Consider the following 21,242-nt stretch of genomic DNA (forward strand, 5'->3'; position numbering starts at 1 on the left):
ATTTTCTTGTGTTTTATCAGATGATTTATGCCCTTCACATTCCAGGAAATTATGTTAATAGTTTCTTTAGTAGGGGAGGAGATAAGTATGTGTAGTAGTATGTTGTAGAGTACTTTCTATCAAGAAAGGACACTTTCGTGGAAGTGGAGTCATCTTAATATGTATTTAGAGACTGCAAACGTGTGTGCTATACCTAAAGCTGGGTTTAGTATACCAGTATTCAGTGTATGTTTATTCAATTCAGCTCTTGTTAACTACGATCCTACGAGCTGGATTTTTGGATAATTTCATATCATCTTTATACTGTTCAATGGGGAGTTTCAAAAGGGAAATAGGACGACAAGAAAAAAAGGAGAATGAAGAAAGGAGATGGAAAAGATACAACAAGAAATAAAAGACCAAATAACACCCCACCCAAATAACCCTCCCCCTTACTTTGAAATAGTGCCATAGAGATGGCGACAAAGAGGAGCAAAAACGTCTCTCGTGGCAACGCGGAGTAATAACAGCTGTAACATATATACGCCGCAAAAAAAATAATATCCCAGGGAAGACTAAACAAAGGACTAACTAGTCCTGTAACAAAGGTTAGGGTATATTTCTGTCAACAGGTGTTAGTATTTAAACAACAGCACAAAAATATTGTAATATTCTCAACATATTCATCGAGTAAAGTTATTCTAGGAGTGATAACCTAATTGTCTAGCATAGTGTTTCAAGAGATAACCTCATGTATTATGTTCTACTTTTAGTCAGCAGGATGGAGTGGGACTTCTTAGGAGATGAAGTGATACAATGAACATAGATCTCATAGTAAGCCCCAACAAAACCTAATAGCAAGGACAGATTTCAATCATGTAATTTACATAAGTCTGTAAAAAAACAAAATTACAAAGATTACAAGGTTTTGTCCAGTGTAAAAGAAGTTACTGTTTCCTTTTGTTTGATAAGGATCTATTTACGTCCATTTCTTGTTCTGTCAAATTGTCCAAATAAGATTTTAGTGCATTATGGTCATCGAAATTTTGGTATTTTCCTTCTACTATGATCCTGAATTTCGCTGGTCCTGCAAATGAAAATTGGACTCTCATGTCTTTAAGTCTACTGTGTAGCGCCAATAATCCTTTCCTTGTGTCAACTGTTGTTTTGGAGTAATCTTGTGAAACAAAGATTCTAGAGCCGTTCCAGCTGATGTGGTTATTTTTGTGCATATAGAGTAAGATTGATTCTGTATGTTAGAATCGCAGAAGTCTGCAGACTATTGGTCTGGGTTTGGATAAAGGGCCATAATGCTGTTGGAAAGATGGGACTCTGTGTGCTCTTTCTAGTTCAAATTTCTCATCAAATTGAAGACCAGTAATTTTAGGTATTCATGTCTCAAGAAAGGAGATGCACTGATGTAGTGAGTCTTCTTTTGTCTCAGAGTCTTCCGGAAGTCCAAAAATTCTTAGATTGCCTCTTCTGTTACGGTCTTCCAAATCAGCAATAGGCTTCCTCATAGATGACGCAGAGGCATGGAGTAAGAGAAGTTCCTTGTCCGTTTTGGTTTTAGTACTTTCCAGGTCGCTGATTCTTAGTTCTGTCTCAGATACTCTATTGTTGGTGGTGTTGATATCCACTCTAATGGCTGTTAGTTCAAGTTGCATTGAGTCAGTGTTTGTTTTGGTAGATTTGGCCAGGTCATGTACATCCGAAAGTTTTTTCAGGATCATATCCATCGTACTGTTAATATCAGCTTTACTTTTGATTGGAGAATCCGGTAAAGTTGGTTCCGCTTTGGAACGTTTAACATGTGGTTTGTTATCCTTCTCAGCCATTTTGAGCATTACGTTTGGTAGGGCTTGGTGCAGTACTTTGGTAGGGCTTGGTGATGTAGTTTATTATAGGATTTTATTGGTGATGTAGTTTATTATAGGATTTTATTGTATATGATGATAATGACTGTTAGGGGTCATTTACTGTCTTTAGGTCCTATTTGGCACAGCCGTGAAGTTAGATGTGACTAGTGTCTGATCTGATGAGCAAGGACCCTTTTTGACCTGTAGTATGGTGAATTCTATTCCTGCTAGCTTTAGATTTATGACCTGAGGAACATGTAGAGCATTTTAATTGTGTGCCAGGAGTTCTTTCAGCTGTCTTTTAATATTCACGTTGAGGAGCACTGTGAAACAATGAAAAATTCGACACATGTCTAAAGTCTTTTCTGACTTGCATAGGCTCTGTATGTCCGGTACTGTGGTGAGTTATAGATTCTGGCAGCAGAATCCTATGTTGTGGAGGTCATGTAAGCAAATTAATTGTGTGCCAGGGAATCTTTCAAGTGTTCCTTTATATCCGTGTAGCAGAATGAGTAAAACACGAAGTCGGCACATGTACGAAGTACGTGTGCCATTTTAGGGTCAGGCAGAGCTAGAACGATCCATACACTTGAGTATTTAGTGTGCTTGATGCAAACAGGTAAGGTGTGCTTAGTCAAACTATCTATAGCTCTAGATAGTGCATATTTTATGGGCCCATTGACAGTCTATATGCTTTTGCCCTCTCCTCGTGTAATTTGGGATCGGGGTGCCGCCATTTTGAGCAACGCGTGATCGGAGCTATGCAAGAGAGCAAAGTTGGAAACCCATTGATTTGGTTGTTACTGACCTTATTCCGAGTACGTATCTTGGGGTCGGACACTTCACACACCAGAATCTTCTAGTCTCCAGTCAAATGAAGGTCTGAAAGCGGCGTAATTGTTCACTTTTTCAGCCGCATCGCTGGGAGAGACAGAGTTATCCACCCATGCGTCTCCTCGTTCAAGCCACGCCCCCATATCTCAGGCTGTGAGATGGCCTTCCCAGATATTCTTGTCATGTCAGTAATTCTTTGTAACCCACATACCGTTTCTTCAAATTTACTCTCTATTGCGTTGGGAGCCAGTGTAACTACTGTGCTGGGGTATTATGTTGTTAATTTGGTTTGGACCTAGGGCTAGATTTTTCATTTTTGTTACTCAACTGAATCATTATTGCCCATACATATTATGTAGTTTCTGAAGTTGGGGTTGTTCAGAACTTTGGAAAATACCTTATTGCTCAGATAGGTGTTTTAAGAAATCATCTGAGGATGGTTTCAAGTACACTTGAGCACGCTACGTCATCAACATCAGCAATGTGGAACGATAGGTTCGTTTCAGAATTGCCCATTTAGATTCTGTATTGGATACCCCCTGTTAGTGTCTTTGGTGAATCACAGAGGGTGATATTTTTGCATTCCTTTTTGCAATTTTTGATTGGATGTCCGGTGAATAAAAAGTTTTAAAACTGTTGGGAACAACTTAGCGTAGGTAGTTTTCAGAAATTACCTTTCATTTCCAATTTGGTTTCATTGTTTCAAAGAAAGCTGCCCCCTAAATTCCAGCTTGGATGAAATATCCCGTATATGGGTTCTGCTGGATTATTTAAAACGTGCTGCTTGAGTGTATTTATGTATCATAAAGCAATGTCGCTCGTTCATTCTCTGTTACAGCCTAGACAGGTTTTTTTTATCTGTAGCTTGCCGCCCTACCCAGCATTCTCACTTCCTTTCCTTCTTGTGAGTTGCTCTCTGATTATCCACTGGGGTTTGTGAACACCCTGGGAGTTGCACATTCTTCCTTTTAAACTCTTTATTTTCTTGCTTTATTTCTGATTTTTCACATTATTCCTTTACCATCTCTGCCCTCCTCACAACCCTTCTTCGTTCAGCCCACCTCCCTCTATCATTTTCCCTGCTACTCCCCTTTGATTCTCTATGACTTACCGACTGTCAGGCTACCTGTTTCTCTTCATCACGCAGTGTGTTTTTTTAGATTTTACTTTGCTGAGTTTTTCTTTCACTTTTTTTCTCTTCCTGATAAGTATACCATATAGTTAGTCTCCTTTCCCTTTGAATATTTCCTGGACTCCGTCAGATTTCTAACTTATTCAACATATCTACTTACTGGAAAATACTTTTTTATATCATACTGTGGTGAAGTTCCTTAGATCTGCACCCTTCTCAGTAGTTCGTGAAGTCATTTACTTCATTTTCTTTGGCTCAAGAATGCTCCACATACTCCTTCTCACACACCCTAGAGCCTGTACCTTTGAGAGTACACATCCATATTTGTCAGGTAGTAGCTGGCTGGGATTTTCACACTGCAATAAAGGTTAGATTTCATCACTTCTACAGCTTCCACCATTTGGTACCAGCTCTAAACCATATGGAAGCTCAGTCTCTACCTTCCACACAGCCAATCCTTGATTTGATTTTAATTTTATATAGTGCTTGAATACCCAGGGGCATCTTGGCGCTGCTGTTGCCATAGAAGAGAATTGTAGAACTATGGTACTCAATGATTAAAAAGCAAGTTCTTAAGAGAGTTCCTGTAGGACAGAATGTCCGAGCAGTTCTTTAGGGCCATGGGGAGAGAGTTCCATAGCTTTGACATCCTAAACAGAAAGCTTCTGCCTCCCCATGGTGCTTGTTTGATTTTTAGTAGCACTAGACAGTTGGCTTCCGAGGATCTAAGGCCCATATTTATACTTTTTTAGCGCCGCATTTGCGCCACTTTTTGACGCAAAAGCAGCGCAAACGTACAAAATACAATTGTATTTTGTACGTTTTTGCTGCTTTTGCATCAGAAAATGACGCAAATGTGGCACTAAAAAAGTATAAATATGGGTTTAAGTTTTCTGGATGGAACATACCAAATGAATCTGTCCTGGAGATAGTTAGGGCTGGTGTTGTGCAGGACCTTGAAGGCTATACAAAGGGCCTTAAACTCTATCCTCTTTACCACTGGAAGCCAATGAAGCCTAATCGGAGCTTGAGACACAGACTGATATTTTGAGATTCCCCACAAAAGTCGGGCTGCTGCATTCTGCAGCATCTGAAGTTTATGAAGAAGTCTTTTCTGGATGGCAATAAATAGGGCATTCCCATAACTCAGTTTGGATAGGGCGAGAGAAGTAACCACCAATTTCTGAAGTTCTATGGGCAGGAAGGGGCAGGGTTTTCCTGATTATTTTTAAAGTGAAGACAACTGATAACACAAGGGCATTAACCTGATCTTCAAAATTGAGTATATTGTCAAGGAGAATCCCTAGGTTCCTCACTTTCCGGACTGTCAGTGGAAGTGCCCCCATTCACTGAGACCACTAGCTTGCTGACCACAATGAAGTGTCTCAGCCATGGAGAAGAACCTCTGTTTTCCTGGACTTAAGTTTCGAACAATTAGACTCCATCCAGTTGCCTATTTGAGACGTACAAGTGTTGAATCATGACGTGAAGATTGAACAAAGTTGGGCTCAGCGAGGAGCGCTGAGACACCCCACATCACAGGCAGAACTGATCAGAAATTAACTCTCCAAATGCAACATGCTGCACTCTCCCGAAGAGAAAGGATTTTATCAGGCTAAGTACAAGGCTGCCTAACCCTAACTCAGCGAGTCGGTCAATCAAAACAGTATGATTGACCGTGTCAAAAGCCACCAAGAGATCCAATAATATCATTGCTGCCTTGCCACCACCATGTAGGATTGCCCTCAGCTTCTCTGAAGCGGCTACCAATGCTATCTCTGCGCTCTGTGCATATCTAAACCCATATTGAGTGGAGTCCAGCAGGCCGTGATTGGTAATGAATGTCATTAGTTCCTTATTCATAGCTTTTTCCAGTAGCTTAGCTGGAAAAGGTAACCTAGAAATGGGCCTGTAACTACTGGGCTCTTGTGGATCAAGACTTTTTATTTTATCAAAGGTGGAATGGATGCCTTCTTCCAGTCAAGAGGGAAGCAATCAGTACTGATTATTTAATTAAAAATCATGGCGATCCAGGTTTACTGGCTAAAATTAGCTTAGAGACCTGCTCGGTACTAAGCATAGAGAATTTCTGAAAGACAGCAGTAGTGGGCTGCCCTTCCTTGACTGAGAAAACAATGGCAGATAAATGATTATGGAATACAAACGAGTCGTAAACTTCTTTTTCTTTTGACTGAAAAAACGTAGCTAAAATATTACAGAACTCTTAGTCACCACTGTTACTGTTAGGCACAGGTGTTTTCACTAAGCGTTTCACAATATTAAAAAGTTACTTTTCTGGATTCTTAGATTGAAGTTTCTTGCTGGAAAAATATTTATTTTTTGCTTCTAATATCATCTTTTTATACTCTGTGATTGATTGCTTATAAGTGTCTTGGTCTTGAGGGTCATAGTTTAATCTCCAAATTCACTCCTTACTTCTGCACAGTTGTTTCTGGGCCCTCAAGCTCTCCGAAATCAAGGTTCTGAGGGATTTTTCCTGCAATTAATGAAAAACGTTTCTGGCGCGAGGGAGCCAATCGTCCTGCTTAGCCAGGTGCCATAGTTTTGTCTAGTTAAATCAAGAACTGTGTTGGAACTGGACTTAAATTTAAACAAGGAATCTGATAGGGCAGAATGTTGGGTTGATGAACTAACTTTCTGACAGGCCCTGCCCTTGGTAACGTGGGGATTCATTCCACTCCAGGGCGAAGGCGAAGGTTAATTCATTTTAAACATTACAGCTTTAATGCTCAGTGAGGTCCATTTCAAAGAAAAGTGATTCACAGCTTGAACTACTTACAGCCATAACCAACCTTCCTCCCCTTTTATTTACTCTATCTACATTAACAACTTTATAGATGACTGGGATTGCCTGAACCAAGTCATGTGTTATTAGGAATTCTGCAAACTTTATTTGTGTCTAATTAAAGACCTTGCATTTATCAAGGGACATTTAAAGACTCTGGGGGTTATTCTAACTTTGGAGGAGTGTTAATCCGTCCCAAAAGTGACGGTAAAGTGACGGATATACCACCAGCCGTATTACGAGTTCCATAGGATATAATGGACTCGTAATACGGCTGGTGGTAAATCCGTCACTTTTCCGTCACTTTTGGGACGGATTAACACCTCCTCCAAAGTTAGAATAACCCCCTCTGTGTGAAGAGCTGTGAGAGGCTGAAACAGGTCTTAGATTGTGTAAATCTTATATTTTGGCATTAGTAAGAGTCAAATTACAATTTGAGCATTGCACCAGATAAGGACCAAGGTGTGGTACGAGACTGTTACAAAGCATGTCCTGACCACCCGGGTTAGAAGCCAAAAGTTCTTACCTGGAGTACCACAAATAGAGTGGCTTTCCTGCCGCGAAAGGGCCCTTTCTGCGATCTGGGTGCAGTCGGGCTTGCCTTAGGCGCACCTGCTGCATGCATCTACTTCATAGTCATGTCAGCCTGGTCATATAGAGCCCCTCCCAACCCAAAGTCTAGTGTGTCAACCAGGGAAATGGAAGGCCCGTTCTAACAGACGGGTACCGTCCAGGCGTTTAAAGGTAGAAATGTGCAAATAGGTAAAAGATCAAATAGGCAAAGAGTCCTTAAAACAGTAAAAAAGATAGCAGCTTTTTAAAAATTCACATCAAGCTCCCACCTTGTTCAGCAGTGCTGCGTGGTCGCGTCAGCCCGGTTATATATAGCTCCCCCCAACCCAAAGACTAATGTGGCCACCAGCGAAATAGGGGTGCACAGCAAAGTAGATCACTGCCACAGGTTCTTATTCCTCTGACTTCATCACATGTATTCCAATCCCTCGACAAAATCTTGAACTTTGCAGTCTGCACCCTTTCAAACCAAACACACTCCATCCCACCCATAACCAAAGAGCAAAGAAGCTCAGCACCAGAAATACACGACACAGTGCTCCCTCAACCCTCTATAACCAAAATGCTGAGCAGGTCAGAATCCAGCACAGTTACACACAAGGCTTCTAATACTTGCATACCCCACAAGGCATGCACAACTATTCCCTACTTGACCTGGCTCCTCACATCCTCAGTGGATTTCAACCACTATCACTATTAGTGTCATCACAAACACCACCACTTCAACTTTCTCGGCTAATGTACCCATCCACAGCCTTGATCAGATGCCCCGTTTATTTCTTTTACATAATCACATTATTTCTGATTGAGCTTTTTCATTAAATAAAAGAAAAAACAAATCATGCCTGTACATGTAAAATCACCCACATACAAAGGCCTTTTGGAGCTGTTTTATATGGAATACCGGTTTCAAATCCCCTGACTCGACGTAAGCAATTGCCCCTTGAAGGTTTGAAAGGACACAGAGCGGTGTGTAATTTCCCAACTATGCAAATTGCATTGACTAAGCAGTTAAGGTTTTAGGCCCTACTTAGATGAAATGTTTGTCTCTCATATTCAATGTATTGATTTTATTTGTTAGCATATCACAGCAGGGTGAGTACTGGTTTTACAATAGCACATTATGATCATGACAAACATTCGATGTGATACATAAGATTACAACATATCTCGGACAAATTTCTTGACACACGGTGCTCTCCCTAGTGTTTGCATCAGAATAACAATACTAAGAGCCTATTTACCCCTAAAGGTCCAATTATTTCATACTTGCCGCCGTCAGACTGTAAATGTGCAGTAAATGAGACTGCTGTTCCTTAGCTGAACTCAAATTGTCTTTCTGAATTTATAAAAAGGTCTAAGTCAAAAAAGTGTTCCAGCAAATTTTCTAAAAATTGCCAGGTAGCATTGCTATGCCTCTCACTGCAAAGGCTTTACTTCAATTGTTTTAGCACCATATGAGAATAAAAGCATTAATATAGGCAAGCGTTGTCAATGCAAATAATTCCGGTTTATAACTAAAAGAGGCTATTAAGTCATTGGTGCGTTTAGGCACCCAATAAGTCAGCATACATACACTCTGTCACTCATCCTTGCATTCATGCATCCATTCATCAAATGCTGACTCATTCTTACATTCACCAACTTACCGATCCACAATAAAACAAATAAACAAACTCAACAGGCATGTGTAAGATATATAGGGCCTCATTCTGAGGCCGGCGGGCGGCGGTCGCCGCCCGCCTGGCGGGAACCGCCATATGGCCGCTCCGCGGTCGAAAGACCGCGGAGGCCATTCTGGCTTTCCCGCTGGGCTGGCGGGCGTCCGCCAGAAGGCCCCCCGCCAGCCCAGCGGGAAACCCCTTCCCACGAGGAAGCCGGCTCCGAATGGAGCCGGCGGAGTGGGAAGGGTGCGACGGGTGCAGTAGCACCCGTCGCGAATTTCAGTGTCTGCTAAGCAGACACTGAAATTCAAAGTGGGGCCCTCTTACGGGGGCCCCTGCAGTGCCCATGCCGTTGGCATGAGCACTGCAGGGGCCCCCAGGGGCCCCACGACACCCCTCACCGCCATCCTGTTCCTGGCGGTCGGAACCGCCAGAAACAGGATGGCGGTGAGGGGGTCGGAATCCCCCATGGCGGCGCAGCAAGCTGCGCCGCCATGGGGGATTCCTCAGGGCAGCGGAAAACCGGCGGGACACCGCCGGTTTTCCTGTTCTGACCGCGGCCATACCGCCGCAGTCAGAATGCCCTGCGGAGCACCGCCAGCCTGTTGGCGGTGCTCCCGCCGACCCCGGCCCCGGCGGTCAAGAATGACCCCCATAATGATAAATGGAGAAAAAGGAAACAATTCAGGCACCTAAACATGGTGCATATACTCACAAAAACAATTAATTACACATACCTATAGGCAGCCATCTTGTAGTGGTATTGTATATGACATATTGGTGTTTTAAAGTTCCAAAATGGCTGTCATATTTTAAGGGTGCATACATGTTGGGCACGTATGTATAAGTAGGCATGTATGCATGGATTTCCTGTAAATGTTTTCGATTACACAAGCGTAACAGAAAACGAAATCTTTGGGCCCTCATAAGGCCACAGTCATTTGAATTGGCTTGTCAGCATAATCAAATGAGGTCTCCATAAGTCTTTCCACAAGGCAATCGCCAGGCATAGAGTAAAAACAAATCTTGTACAAAACAACATTTGGCAAAACAATACACAATTCCTCTTACAATGGCCTAACAAAGCTTTTCATTTTGCAAATCTTCTTCCCCAAGGATTGGCCCTAAAGAAGTAACCAGAGGAAACAGCTTTTAAAATGTAGACATTACCACACTGCATTTACCACCCACCCTCCACTTGGGACGCCTCCTGGTGGCCGCCCACGCTGGGAGCCGCACCAACGCCCACCAACAATGCCCGCAACCTGGGTTTCATCCTTGACTCATCGCTCTCCATGACCCAACAAGTCAACACCGCCTCTTCCTTCTGCTTCACCACCCTCAGCATGTTCTGCAAAATCTACAAGTGGATCTCTACTGAAACCAGAAGGACGGTTACCCAGGCCCTCGTCAGCAGCAGACTGGACTATGGCAACGCTCTCTACGCGGGAACCACGGCAGCTCTCCAGAAAAGACTACAATGGATACAGAATGCCTCTGCACGCCTCATCCTCAACATCCCCCGCCACAGCCACATCACAGCCCACCTGAGAGACCTATACTCAACAAATGGATCACATTCAAACTCCTAACCCATGCCCACAAAGCACTCCACAACCCCGGACCAGCATACCTCAATGACGTTCTACACCCCGAACCGGCAGCTCTGCTCCACCGACCTCGCCACCGTCCCACGCATCCACAGGGCAACAACCGGCAGCAGATCCTTCTCCTACCTCGTGGCCAAGACCTGGAACACCCTCCCCATCCACCTACCGCAGAGCAAGGACCTACTGACCTTCAGGAGACTCCTCAAGACCTGGCTGTTCGAGCAGTAGCAGCTCCCCCCCTCCTCAAGCACCTTGAGACCCTCACAGGTGTGTAGCGCGCTCTACAAATGCATTGACTGTTTGATTGATTGATTATTTATCATGCATTGCCTTTACAGCACAATGCCTTTACCACACATGCCATTACCATGCGTATACCTTTACCATGCATCTACTTACAATGCAAGGCAAGTTTATTTAAGATACATATGTGTGTATGTATTGGTGTTGTTCATATTTAGTTCTCCTACCTCAAAAGATGAACAACTCTGTAACCTTCAGTATTAACTTCTGATTGACAGCAAATGAATGAGATGTAATCTGAAAGATGCTGTCTGACAATCTGAGCCTGCAAAGCAGTTAAATGGCACTATTCTCTTTGTGGTGGGATTTAATGAACGAGGAGGCTGGGAAATTACACAGATTGTGATTTATTGTAGTGTAGTATATTACAGGCTGGAAATCACAACTCGTCTTATGATATTATATATGGTCTGGATGTTCAGGCAGGGGTGAAGTTCTTGACAAATGGGTAACTTAGTATAGTACCCTGACTTAAAGTAACTGATTTGGTGTCTACAGGGCACTTACACAACGACGATGACTCCATGTTTGGAGAAGAGCAGTGGATAGAGGGACAGTAGAATGTAAAATAAAAAAAGAATTTTGCTGACCAAAGCGGAATGTTTCCCTTTTTTCAACATAAATGGGAAGGTAATTTGATTGCATCCATCTCTAAAGGTTAATGAGAACACCCAGGCTAATTTTAGCTTTGAAATTTGAAGGAGTGCCAGGCTTATCAATAAAGTTATGTTTGGAGCTTTCCAAACAGCACTGGGACGGAAAATTATGTCTTCAGTCAATATTAGCCAGAGGTTTCAGATATAGATAAAATTAAATGAATAGGAATAGGAATAAAGGCTGTCTTCCATCTGGGTGATAGGTCAGGCTAAATATTACAGGACTCATTTTGTGTAGGTGTCCTAGGAAGTTAGACAGCTCAAATGGTAAATGTGATTGTCCAGTGATCTGAGATTTTGCAAAAACGGCTTCCTTGTGGATTTGGAGATTCAAGGAAATTAGCGAATGAACAGTGTGACCCAGAGTGTGTGCAGAATGTCGGGTGTTTGAGTGGAAGCTACTATAATAATTAGCGTGAGTAAAAACTGCGGTGAGGACTGTTCATCCACAAAATGTAACTGATTGTGAATAAGGTATATAAGTGTGTTGACCGAAGGAAAGGACAAGTATAAATGTGTCATTGATTGAGTCTTGTTTGGATTAGGGCATACTGCTGGTTATGCTCAATCATGAGATTTATTTGCTGTAAAGATGTGAAACAAGCCTCCTCCTATGTTCTGTGGGTCCGACTACGATTGTCTACTTTTGAACTACAGGATGGAAAACCTAATTTAATATTGTTGGATGATTGTTAGAAACAGAAATTAAACTGAATTCTGGGATATCTCTCTCTTCAATCCTCCAAAGGGACAAGGTTTAGAAACATTTACTAATCCTGCCCTTTAAAGAGTACAGAAATCATATGAATATATATTGGAAGGCAAGGTTCAAATGGGGTGTCAGGAAGATTGGTGTTGCTTGGGTTGATGGTCGAGTGACATTCTTTCAAAGAAAGTACACTCACCAGATGAGCTCTTCTGCATGATTACCAATGTGATATTCGCTGACACCTCAAAACCATCTACCTTTTAGCAATTCTTTGAAAGGCAAGTCTTATCTCCATAAATTGCTTTTTCATAATAAAATTAAAAGAGGAGGGCAGATTGTGGGAGTGGTTGAGCTCAAGCTGGCCACAATGTTTTGGAGCTTATGCCTATAACCTCGATCTTTTGTTCCTCCAAGAGTTCCAGGTGATGCGGAGAACTGAGAGACAGCTGGCATGGGGAAATGCAGTGCCATTAATATTACTGATATTGGGTGTGCATTCCTCACAGATGACATGACATAGTTCATGCTTCCTTCTGCCCCAAGTTATATTGAGCGCTTAGGGTCTTGTTTTATTTTCATCTGTCTAACTGTTTTTGCATAGCCCAGCACTGTGTTCTCAAACAAGACATTCTTGATCACTCTGTGCTTCATTCAAGGCTACAGTTCGGTACATTGCTGGTGAATGTGGTAGAAGTTTAGTTTCCAGCATTCGTAGAAAATACACATCCTTACGTAGGGACATTTTCTCAGAACATCAGCTGTGTTGTTATAAAAACACTTGCTTGTCCCTTACACGTTAGAGGGAGATTCCAGCCAGAGAACCACAACTGTATGCTGATTGCTGAATGCTTCGTTACAGATGCTAACGCAGACCACAAGCCTTTTCTCAGCTATGGGGGTTGATGTCTTCCCAGGAGAACCCGAAAGGCAGAATTAGAGCTTAACACGCTGTGCTCGAATCATAACCTAGATAGGAAACAGACCTTCGACTATAGTGACAATATGATAACGTTTTTATGTTTCACTCTCCTTGTCACTATTTTAATATTGTCATGTTGTATCGTCCTGGTTATTGCAGCTCACGCTTTGCTATCAAAGATGCAGTTGTTTTATTAAACTAATTATTGAAACATATACTGCTTCTGTTTGTCATGTATATATGAGACTGAATTGTAAATGAGAGAACCGGATGCGACCTGAGTGACCACGACTTACCTGAGAAGCCTAGTATGTCATGCGCTTGGCTGCCCAATCATCACTATCCTATGGTAGGGATGAGGCACTGCTAGCTAGTTGGTGGAGGTTGGTGGTAGCAGCCGGAGTGAGAAAGGGTGAGCTGATAATTACTGGTGATGGAAGAGTGATCACAGGTGCGATGTAAGATGGCTGAATGACAGTATCTCGCCTTGTAACCAAGTACACAAGTGTCACTAAAGCAGCACTTAGTTTGGAGCACCAGTGCACATGGAAACATGAATTTGTCCTGTATTCCTGCAGTGTAGTTCTGGAGGTTGTAGACTTGTAGCAAATTAGCTCTGCCCAGTTAGCAGCCATCAAGGGTATCACTAGCCTTGCAGCAGTGTGACCTGACAAACTGTATGAAGGTGTATGGCTGTATATATATCCTTGTGGGAGATTCTAGGTATGGGGTCTGAATATGCAGATCACTGACAAAATATCGGAACCAAAAATATTGTATGGATTGAATATTGTGCCAATAATAAAATGAACTAAAATATCGGGCATGCAAGTGCAAATAGGTAAGTATAGATTTACTATTCTTAACTCCACATCTGTGTTCCTTGAAGATATATATATCATCAAAGTACACATATGTGGAGTTATATATAGTAAAACTTCACTTAACTATAGAAACTTACCTTCACTATATTTTTGTCCCATATTCTTTATGCATTATTTTGTCCCACTATATTTTTGGTTCAGATACTCTGTCTAAACACCGAACATGCAGCTAGGAACATGAATGAGAAACTAAAGACAAACAGGAATATTTCAGACCTCAACACTTTGACTATAAAAATGGGGAAAAGACGTGACTGGTAACTTGGTTAAGAAACTCGAGGAAGGCGAAGTAAAGAAATTTCTGTTTAGATTGATCAATGCACTCTACATAAAAAAGAGACAAAAGACTGAAACAGAGAACTGTGTGGGGGACAGGGATAATAAGGCAATGTCTTACAAGTGAAACAGGTATGAAGCTAGGTCATGGAAGTAATTGAAGCAAAAGGAATAATATACAGAGGAGGAAAGAGGAAAAGTGGAAGTATTTGAAACATTCTAGAAAGCCCGCTTTCAAGGGGATGCAACCGATGCTGAAGACAGATTGGACTCTGTACTGAAAGCGGTGTTGTCATAGTTAACTAGGGATAAGCAATCCAGACTGGAAATGCCATAACAAAGGAGGATATACTGAAGGCAATTCATGGCCTTAGGTCACCTAAGGCTCAGGGTCCCAATGTATTCCTGGTGCTCTACAGGGCAGAAGAGACCTTCAAGTAGAACTGTGTATCATCAGCATGTTGGTGAATCACAATGCTGTTATCTTTCAGCGGAGCACCATGAAGCTACTTGAGTCAATGATCATGTCTGCAGCTTTCTCACCATCCAACTTGGGGTGTTTAATAAGATTAAGCACACTAAAACAGTCACTGCAACTATGATGGAAGTCAGTGTGTCTCTGATTGCCACACTTGCACACCCATCGCCGACTGACCATCATACGGGCTTCCTAAATACAGACAATACTACCATCTTTAATATTTGCACCAAGTCTGCAAAAAAGTGATGCAATACTTGGTCCATCCAATTCAGGTGGGCTTTATAGAGGGCAGGCAAACCAGGGAAGCAATACATTTGCTGAGTATAGGGCGAGAAAGGGTAACAAAGACAACATTCTGCTTCTAGATCTTTGCCAGGTTATTGATGCTTCCATCATATTTATTGTACTCTACAGAATTGCAATTCTAAAGGATGTTCTTACTTCTTGTCATAGCACCAAAGAGCTTTCAGAACATCAGATGAGTAGTTCCAATTTCTGTAGTGTGTGCACCAGAAAATGATGCACCTTGAAATCTAGTTTATTAGTGCTGCATTTTGATGACAAATGTGGACCCCAGAGGGTGTACTTCAGATGTTATGCAGTAGCTTGCTAGCACATACTGTAGTATAGATATGATGCAAAAAAGGAAGGACTGTGAGGATATGTTTGTAAACCGCATGTAGGGCTCTAGCTTAAGCATGACTTGGGTCCTGTGTTTGGAATTGTTTTCATTGCTGTGCTGAATTAACAATGATTGCGGATGTTTCCTATTTTGTTTGAAAGTATATTCCACATAGCTTACCTATCTGTACTGGGAAGCAGGTACCTCCTATGTGGATTTTTGGGAAGGAGGTATTATCAGAGTCGGGTCATTCATTATCTGAGGTTTCTCCTAAGATTGTAGGAAGGTTGGAGATTCGGTTTCTCTACCTTTGGATCCATCTGGTGTGCAATGCAGAGGTCTTGATAGGGTATTCTTCTTGCCACATGTAACTAGTGAAAGTTCTTGAAAGTGGGGAAGATGAGGTCTGGTCTAGGTTCAGTACTTGTCTGGAGCTATGTTCGGGATTCATTGAAGCTTCGTGATTAAGGGCCTAATTTATCTGTTGGCATTGAGGAAACTCCATCGCAGCAAAGACAGTATTCCCTCCCTGCCAACTCAGTTGTCTTTCTGCCTGATTCAAATGTAGGAGGACCCTAGGTTTAATCATGGCCCTGTGGAGTAAGGGCCATCAACAGCAGAACTCTAATGCCACCCACATGATTTAAATGGGCAGAATTAGAGGTCAGTTTTCACTCCCCTTCACCACCTGGTGGTAAGGGGCAGCGAAAACAGCTAAATGCTCCCTATGCTATGGGAGAGGACTCCCATGCGAGGGGGAGCATTTTCATGTTTTTTGGAGAAACAAAAAAAACCATTTGTTACAATGCTTCATCATGTTGACGGCGCCCTGCACCAAACTGCAAAAAGCATTGGCAGGAAACGATGTGATGGCGATTTCTGCCCATGCTTTAGAGATGACTGCCATTTTTAAATTAGGCAGGAGGCACCTATATCAGAGTGATGGAGTAATTTACTCTGTCACCCTGGCGGAGAAACGGGCCTCCCACATAAATATAAATCAGGCTCGAATTTTCTTCTTTTGCATTCACATAGTGAAAACTATGGGTGTCACCTGTTAAAATGTACATGGCTGCGACTTCCAACTATTTAAAATAAATAGATTTGAAAAAAAGGGAGGAAAGTTGGAATAACTGTGCAGACAAAAGCTAGGCAGTGAGTATTATTCTACAATGTATTATTTATTTATTTAATCTATTGTAGTACTTTCTGCAAAGCGTTACATCAGGACCTCAAACTCGACACAAAGAGCACCAAAAAATAACATTAGTAACATCACAGAATCATTCTTGAGTACAGGATCATGACAAAGCCATTCTTTTCATAATTTGAATGTGAAGGAGTGGACCTTAGGGAAAGTGGAAGTTTATTCCACAATTTGGAGTGAATAAGAAGCAAAAAAGTATGCGGGTGAGGCACAGTAGGCAAATGTAAAGATATGGAACATAAGGGTCTTAAAGGAATATAGAAGGAAATCAGAGAGAACAGATATGATGAGGCTAAAGAGTGAATACATTAATAAACAAGTCAGAGAAAACAAAGTCAACATTGAGAGGAGATTGGTAACCAACGTAAGTGCGAGCAATAAAGAGAACATCACAGCATGGACTAAATGTAAAAACAAACAAATAAAAGCATTTTGCACCGATTGAAGTAAGTCAATTAAGTATTTTTGTAGGAAGTGCTAGAACGAGAAAAATGATTACGCTCTGATAAAAACTTTGTTTTCTAGATAAGGTAAGGTACAGAAATGGTTTGATTTTACAATTTTTATGGAAGTGAAAGTGGAGGAAAAAGAATATCGGGGGAAGAGGAGCAGAAGAGTTAGCTGTAATTGGGTTAACCTTAAGACTATGAGAAGACAACCAGGATTCAATAGAAAAAAACAGAGGTATGCAGGTGTAAACGTGGTGCAAATGAAGAGAAGAAAAAGAAGATTTGAGAATCATCTGCATAAGAATTAACGTTAGAAGCAGAAATAAGAGAAACATGGAGGAGTGGTATATAAGGAAAGAACCTAGGGCAGACTCCTGAGGAACATTTGCTTCAATTCGTTTTTCAGTTAAATAGGTTTGGGCTATATAACAAGGGGATGTACTCCAGAGAAATAGGTCTCCATTAAAATTGTTTAACCATTCTTCTCTTGATTCTGGAGATTGTTTCCCATTTCAGATGTACACAGGCTGTCATATTGAAAGCCTCTTTTCTTGTGAGAGAGTCCAGTAATTCTGGAAGGTGTATCTGGTGAATATCCAAAACAGCTCTTCCCAAAACTCTTGTTTCGGTACTGAGTCAGCTCCATTCTTTAGTCGAGGTTTCTCTGTAATATGAGCAACAAGGCCCAATCCCTGGTTATGGCTAAGAAACAAATACTGTTCTTTAGGAAATCTTCATATCGAGTTTGGATCCAGGGACTACCTACCATTTCTGCAAGAGAAAAGGGCATGTATGGAAGAAAGCCTATGGAAACAAATGTATTAATAGAGTATGGGGTTTAAATGAACATATGAATGCTTTTTATAGCAACTTTCAATGTTTGATGCTTCTTAGTTGATTCCTTATGTGTCTATTTTTCTGCCTGTGTTTCATTGGCTGATAGATTCTCTAACAGGAAAACGTGAATCTTTTAATATTTATTTAACCTCCTGAAACTGAGCTGTATAAGTGTGCATGTGCCTTATGCTAAGTGTAATTTTATTTGTTGAAAAACAAAATATTTAAAAGTGCCTTTGGATAGTCAAATGAAGTTTTCCTGGCAAAGCATCTGCACTAGTTAAAAGACGTCAATGAGCCAACAAAATGAGTTTAAAGAAGTTTTCCTCCCACCCATATTATATGTTTCAAAGTCTATTTCAGAAAAGACAGCTGGTTAATGATCTTCTGACTGTAGTAGTAATAGTTTTTCCCCATCACATCAAAAGCATAACCAATTGTAAAGAAGATCCCCAAAGACGTTTGACAGCACTCTATTTATAGATGTCCATTTGAAGTGTCTTAAACAATCTTATTCAGTGTCATATAATTCAGTGCCCAGTTCTCTTGTACATGTGAGAATATTTTACAGAGGTTTATTCATCATTACAAACACACAAGGTCCACTCCTAAGATGGCTACTCGCTAGTTCAGCTAAATTTTCAACGTGAACACAGTCACCTAAAGTCACAAGGAAGCAAATCACTCAGCTGCCTGGCACCTACCTCCCCAATTCTTTAAAATGTCCTTTGGGGTTTCATTCAAGTGCAGTACCAAGGCAACAGCTCAAGGAGCCACTCCTGTGCCTATCACAGCCACTCCTGTTTCGACTTATCCTCCAGTCTGGGGTGATATTCAACCAGGATCAAGCCAGTCAACCACAGGCTATCTGCAGATGGGTCTAAATGGCTTTCTCATGACAACTGACAGTTAGGAGTCGACACTAGCAGACAGGAAATGGCAACAGGAGTTTGAAAACACCAATGTCAGGCAAACTGTCGTGACACCTGCTCATTACTAATAAGAATTCTAGAGCCAGAAAATACTCTCTGTTGTTGGGGAAGAAAGGACAGATTCTAGTAATCTAGAATACAGATAATGTCAATAGCTGCCATATTCATAATAAGCACACCAGATTGAGTTGTATACTGCAACATTCTATTGTTTGATCGATTTGAGTCTTCATGTTCACACCTCTATGAAACAAAAGCTCCAGAAGTTGGATATGACACACAATTAGTCTTTGGAACTCAGAGACCACTTCAAAATGTAAATTTAAAAGTGGCCAGAAATACAACTTACCAGGAGATTTTCTGGTTTGAGATCTCTATGGACAATGTTCTTGCAGTGAATGTAAACAAGAGCCTCACACAGGTCGGCAATCATGAGTGCAGCATCATGTTCTGTGAATCTAACACTCTCTATAATTGCATCAAAAAGATCACCCCCCTTCACATACTCCATGATCAAGTAAATCTCAGTCTCAGTTTCATACTCATCTAGCAATTTCACTATGTTGGGGTGAGAAAGATCCTTGATTATGGAAATCTCATTCTCAATCATGTCTTCCTTTCCTTTGAGTTTGGACTTGTCAATAATTTTCATGGCATAGTGTTGATTTACACTGCGCACTCTGCACTCTTTCACAATGGCAAAGTTCCCATCCCCAATTGTTCTGCCAATCTCATAATAGTGCTCTACATCAGCTCTACACCTCAAATGCTTTGGCTCCCTATCAGAAAGTTGATTAAACTCTTTTGTTTCTGTGGTGGCTGAAAGGCCTCCATTCTCTTGTGCTCTTTCCAAATCAGTTTCTGTATTCACTGTCCTTGACAATTGTTTTGTGTCCTGTACATTTCCTTCCATGTGTGTTTTGATTTGTTTTTCTTCATGTACATGACAATCCTCAGATATTCTACAACTTTCTCGCAGCATGCAGACACTTCCTTTCTTTTTCCTATCTTCTGATCTGTCTTGGTTGATGCCATATTGAGGATCAAAAGCCAAGTGCTTAACCGGCACAAATTGCCTATAGTGAAGTTCATTCTGATCTAGAGAGATGTCCCTTTGGTTTTCAGTGATGTCTTGTCGTTTATTAATTTCATTAAAGTTACTGTAAATGTGCTTGTGGTGATGGGTACAGTCTTTGCCAATACATTCCGATTCATGACCTCCTATGGCACTTCTTGAAAACGTCCCACAACTTGTTATGTGTGTCTTTCTTTCCAAGCTGTATCTCTGACAGCTCCCCAGGTTTGGGTGCTTGACATCTAATGAAACACACACCTGTCTCTCATGGTGTAGTTTACGCCTACCCTGTCTCTGCTTTCTGCACTGTTCACACTGGACAATGTCATTCAGATTCACGTCTGCAATCCTATCCTTGATATTTGTATCTTTTTTGGGGTACTTCGGCCCCTCTCTTAATTTCTCAGGGGGTCTTCCTTGATCTCTGTGCCACTTCTCCCTCTCCCACTTTTTCATCCTTACTGTTTCAGTATGTCGGGTCTTGCACTCAGTTTTCTCATCATGTTTGGTGGCTAGACGAGGAGATTTGGCACCACAACAGACCTTTGGGATTTTGGACTCCTCAAAGCCGCTGTCTGCGTTCAAAGTTTGGTCAACTGTCTCACCCAGAGTTCTTTCAGAGAGCTCACAGTGCCCTTTACCAGTAGCATGTGCTGAGAGGCTGTCTGGATAAAGTTCTTCTATGACTGTTTCAATGTTCTTTGTTGTAAGCTGTTCCCGTCCCATAGCAATGAAAACATCATCACCTCTGAAGAAATCAGAAATACCTCCTATTTCTTTGCCCTTTATGGTGTACAGCTTCCTCACACGATCATTTTTCCATCGTGGTAATCCAAGAGCTTCTGAAATATCAGCAATCAACTGTTCAAAAGTCTGCACAGATCGTCTGTTTAGTAATAATGTGATCTTTCGCAGGGTACAATTTCCAGGTTTTACCACTGTCACAATTTTTGGCTTGACTGGGCTATTCTCCGAGTGGATTGTGTGAAAACCATTTCGGGAACTGAAAAATGGTGAACTGTAGGTGTTCATTGCCAAGAATGGTTTTCCAAAACATCCACGGCCCACAGGTGGATATGTTCCTTGCCATACTCTATCCGGCTTTCTTGGGCTGAAGGAGTTGGACGGTTGATCAGATATCGGTGGTTGGCCTGAAATAAATAAAACGAAGATATTAGACTGCTGTACTAAAAAAAACAATTATTTAAAAACTAGTCATCATTTTTTTCAAATGTATGATAACGGCATATCCTATTGAACTTCCCTGTGAATGCATTTGCACCTGAAGAAAATAACATTTTAATAAAGTACAAGAACTTTGCCAATGGTGACAATCATCACATATTTCTGTGTCAGCCTCAGCCGGTGCATCTGTGCTGCTCCATCAGGTATATAATAGACTCAAAGTTTTTGCTTTTACAGCACTGGAAAGTGA

The 21,242-nt window shown here is 41.4% G+C and overlaps 1 protein-coding gene across 1 annotated transcript in view; it reads right to left on the minus strand.

Annotated features, from left to right (window-relative positions):
• DCLK3 (doublecortin like kinase 3) overlaps positions 1-21,242 on the minus strand; it is a 152,729-nt gene that overhangs the window by 78,748 nt on the left and 52,739 nt on the right. The window contains exon 2 of the mRNA XM_069214970.1: positions 19,082-20,958. Within this exon, the coding sequence (XP_069071071.1) occupies positions 19,082-20,958 (1,877 nt within the window). The remainder of the gene's footprint in view (positions 1-19,081; positions 20,959-21,242) is intronic.

This window comes from Pleurodeles waltl, chromosome 2_1 (assembly GCF_031143425.1).
Source record: "Pleurodeles waltl isolate 20211129_DDA chromosome 2_1, aPleWal1.hap1.20221129, whole genome shotgun sequence".
In the NCBI taxonomy this organism is placed as follows: Eukaryota; Metazoa; Chordata; class Amphibia; order Caudata; family Salamandridae; genus Pleurodeles; species Pleurodeles waltl.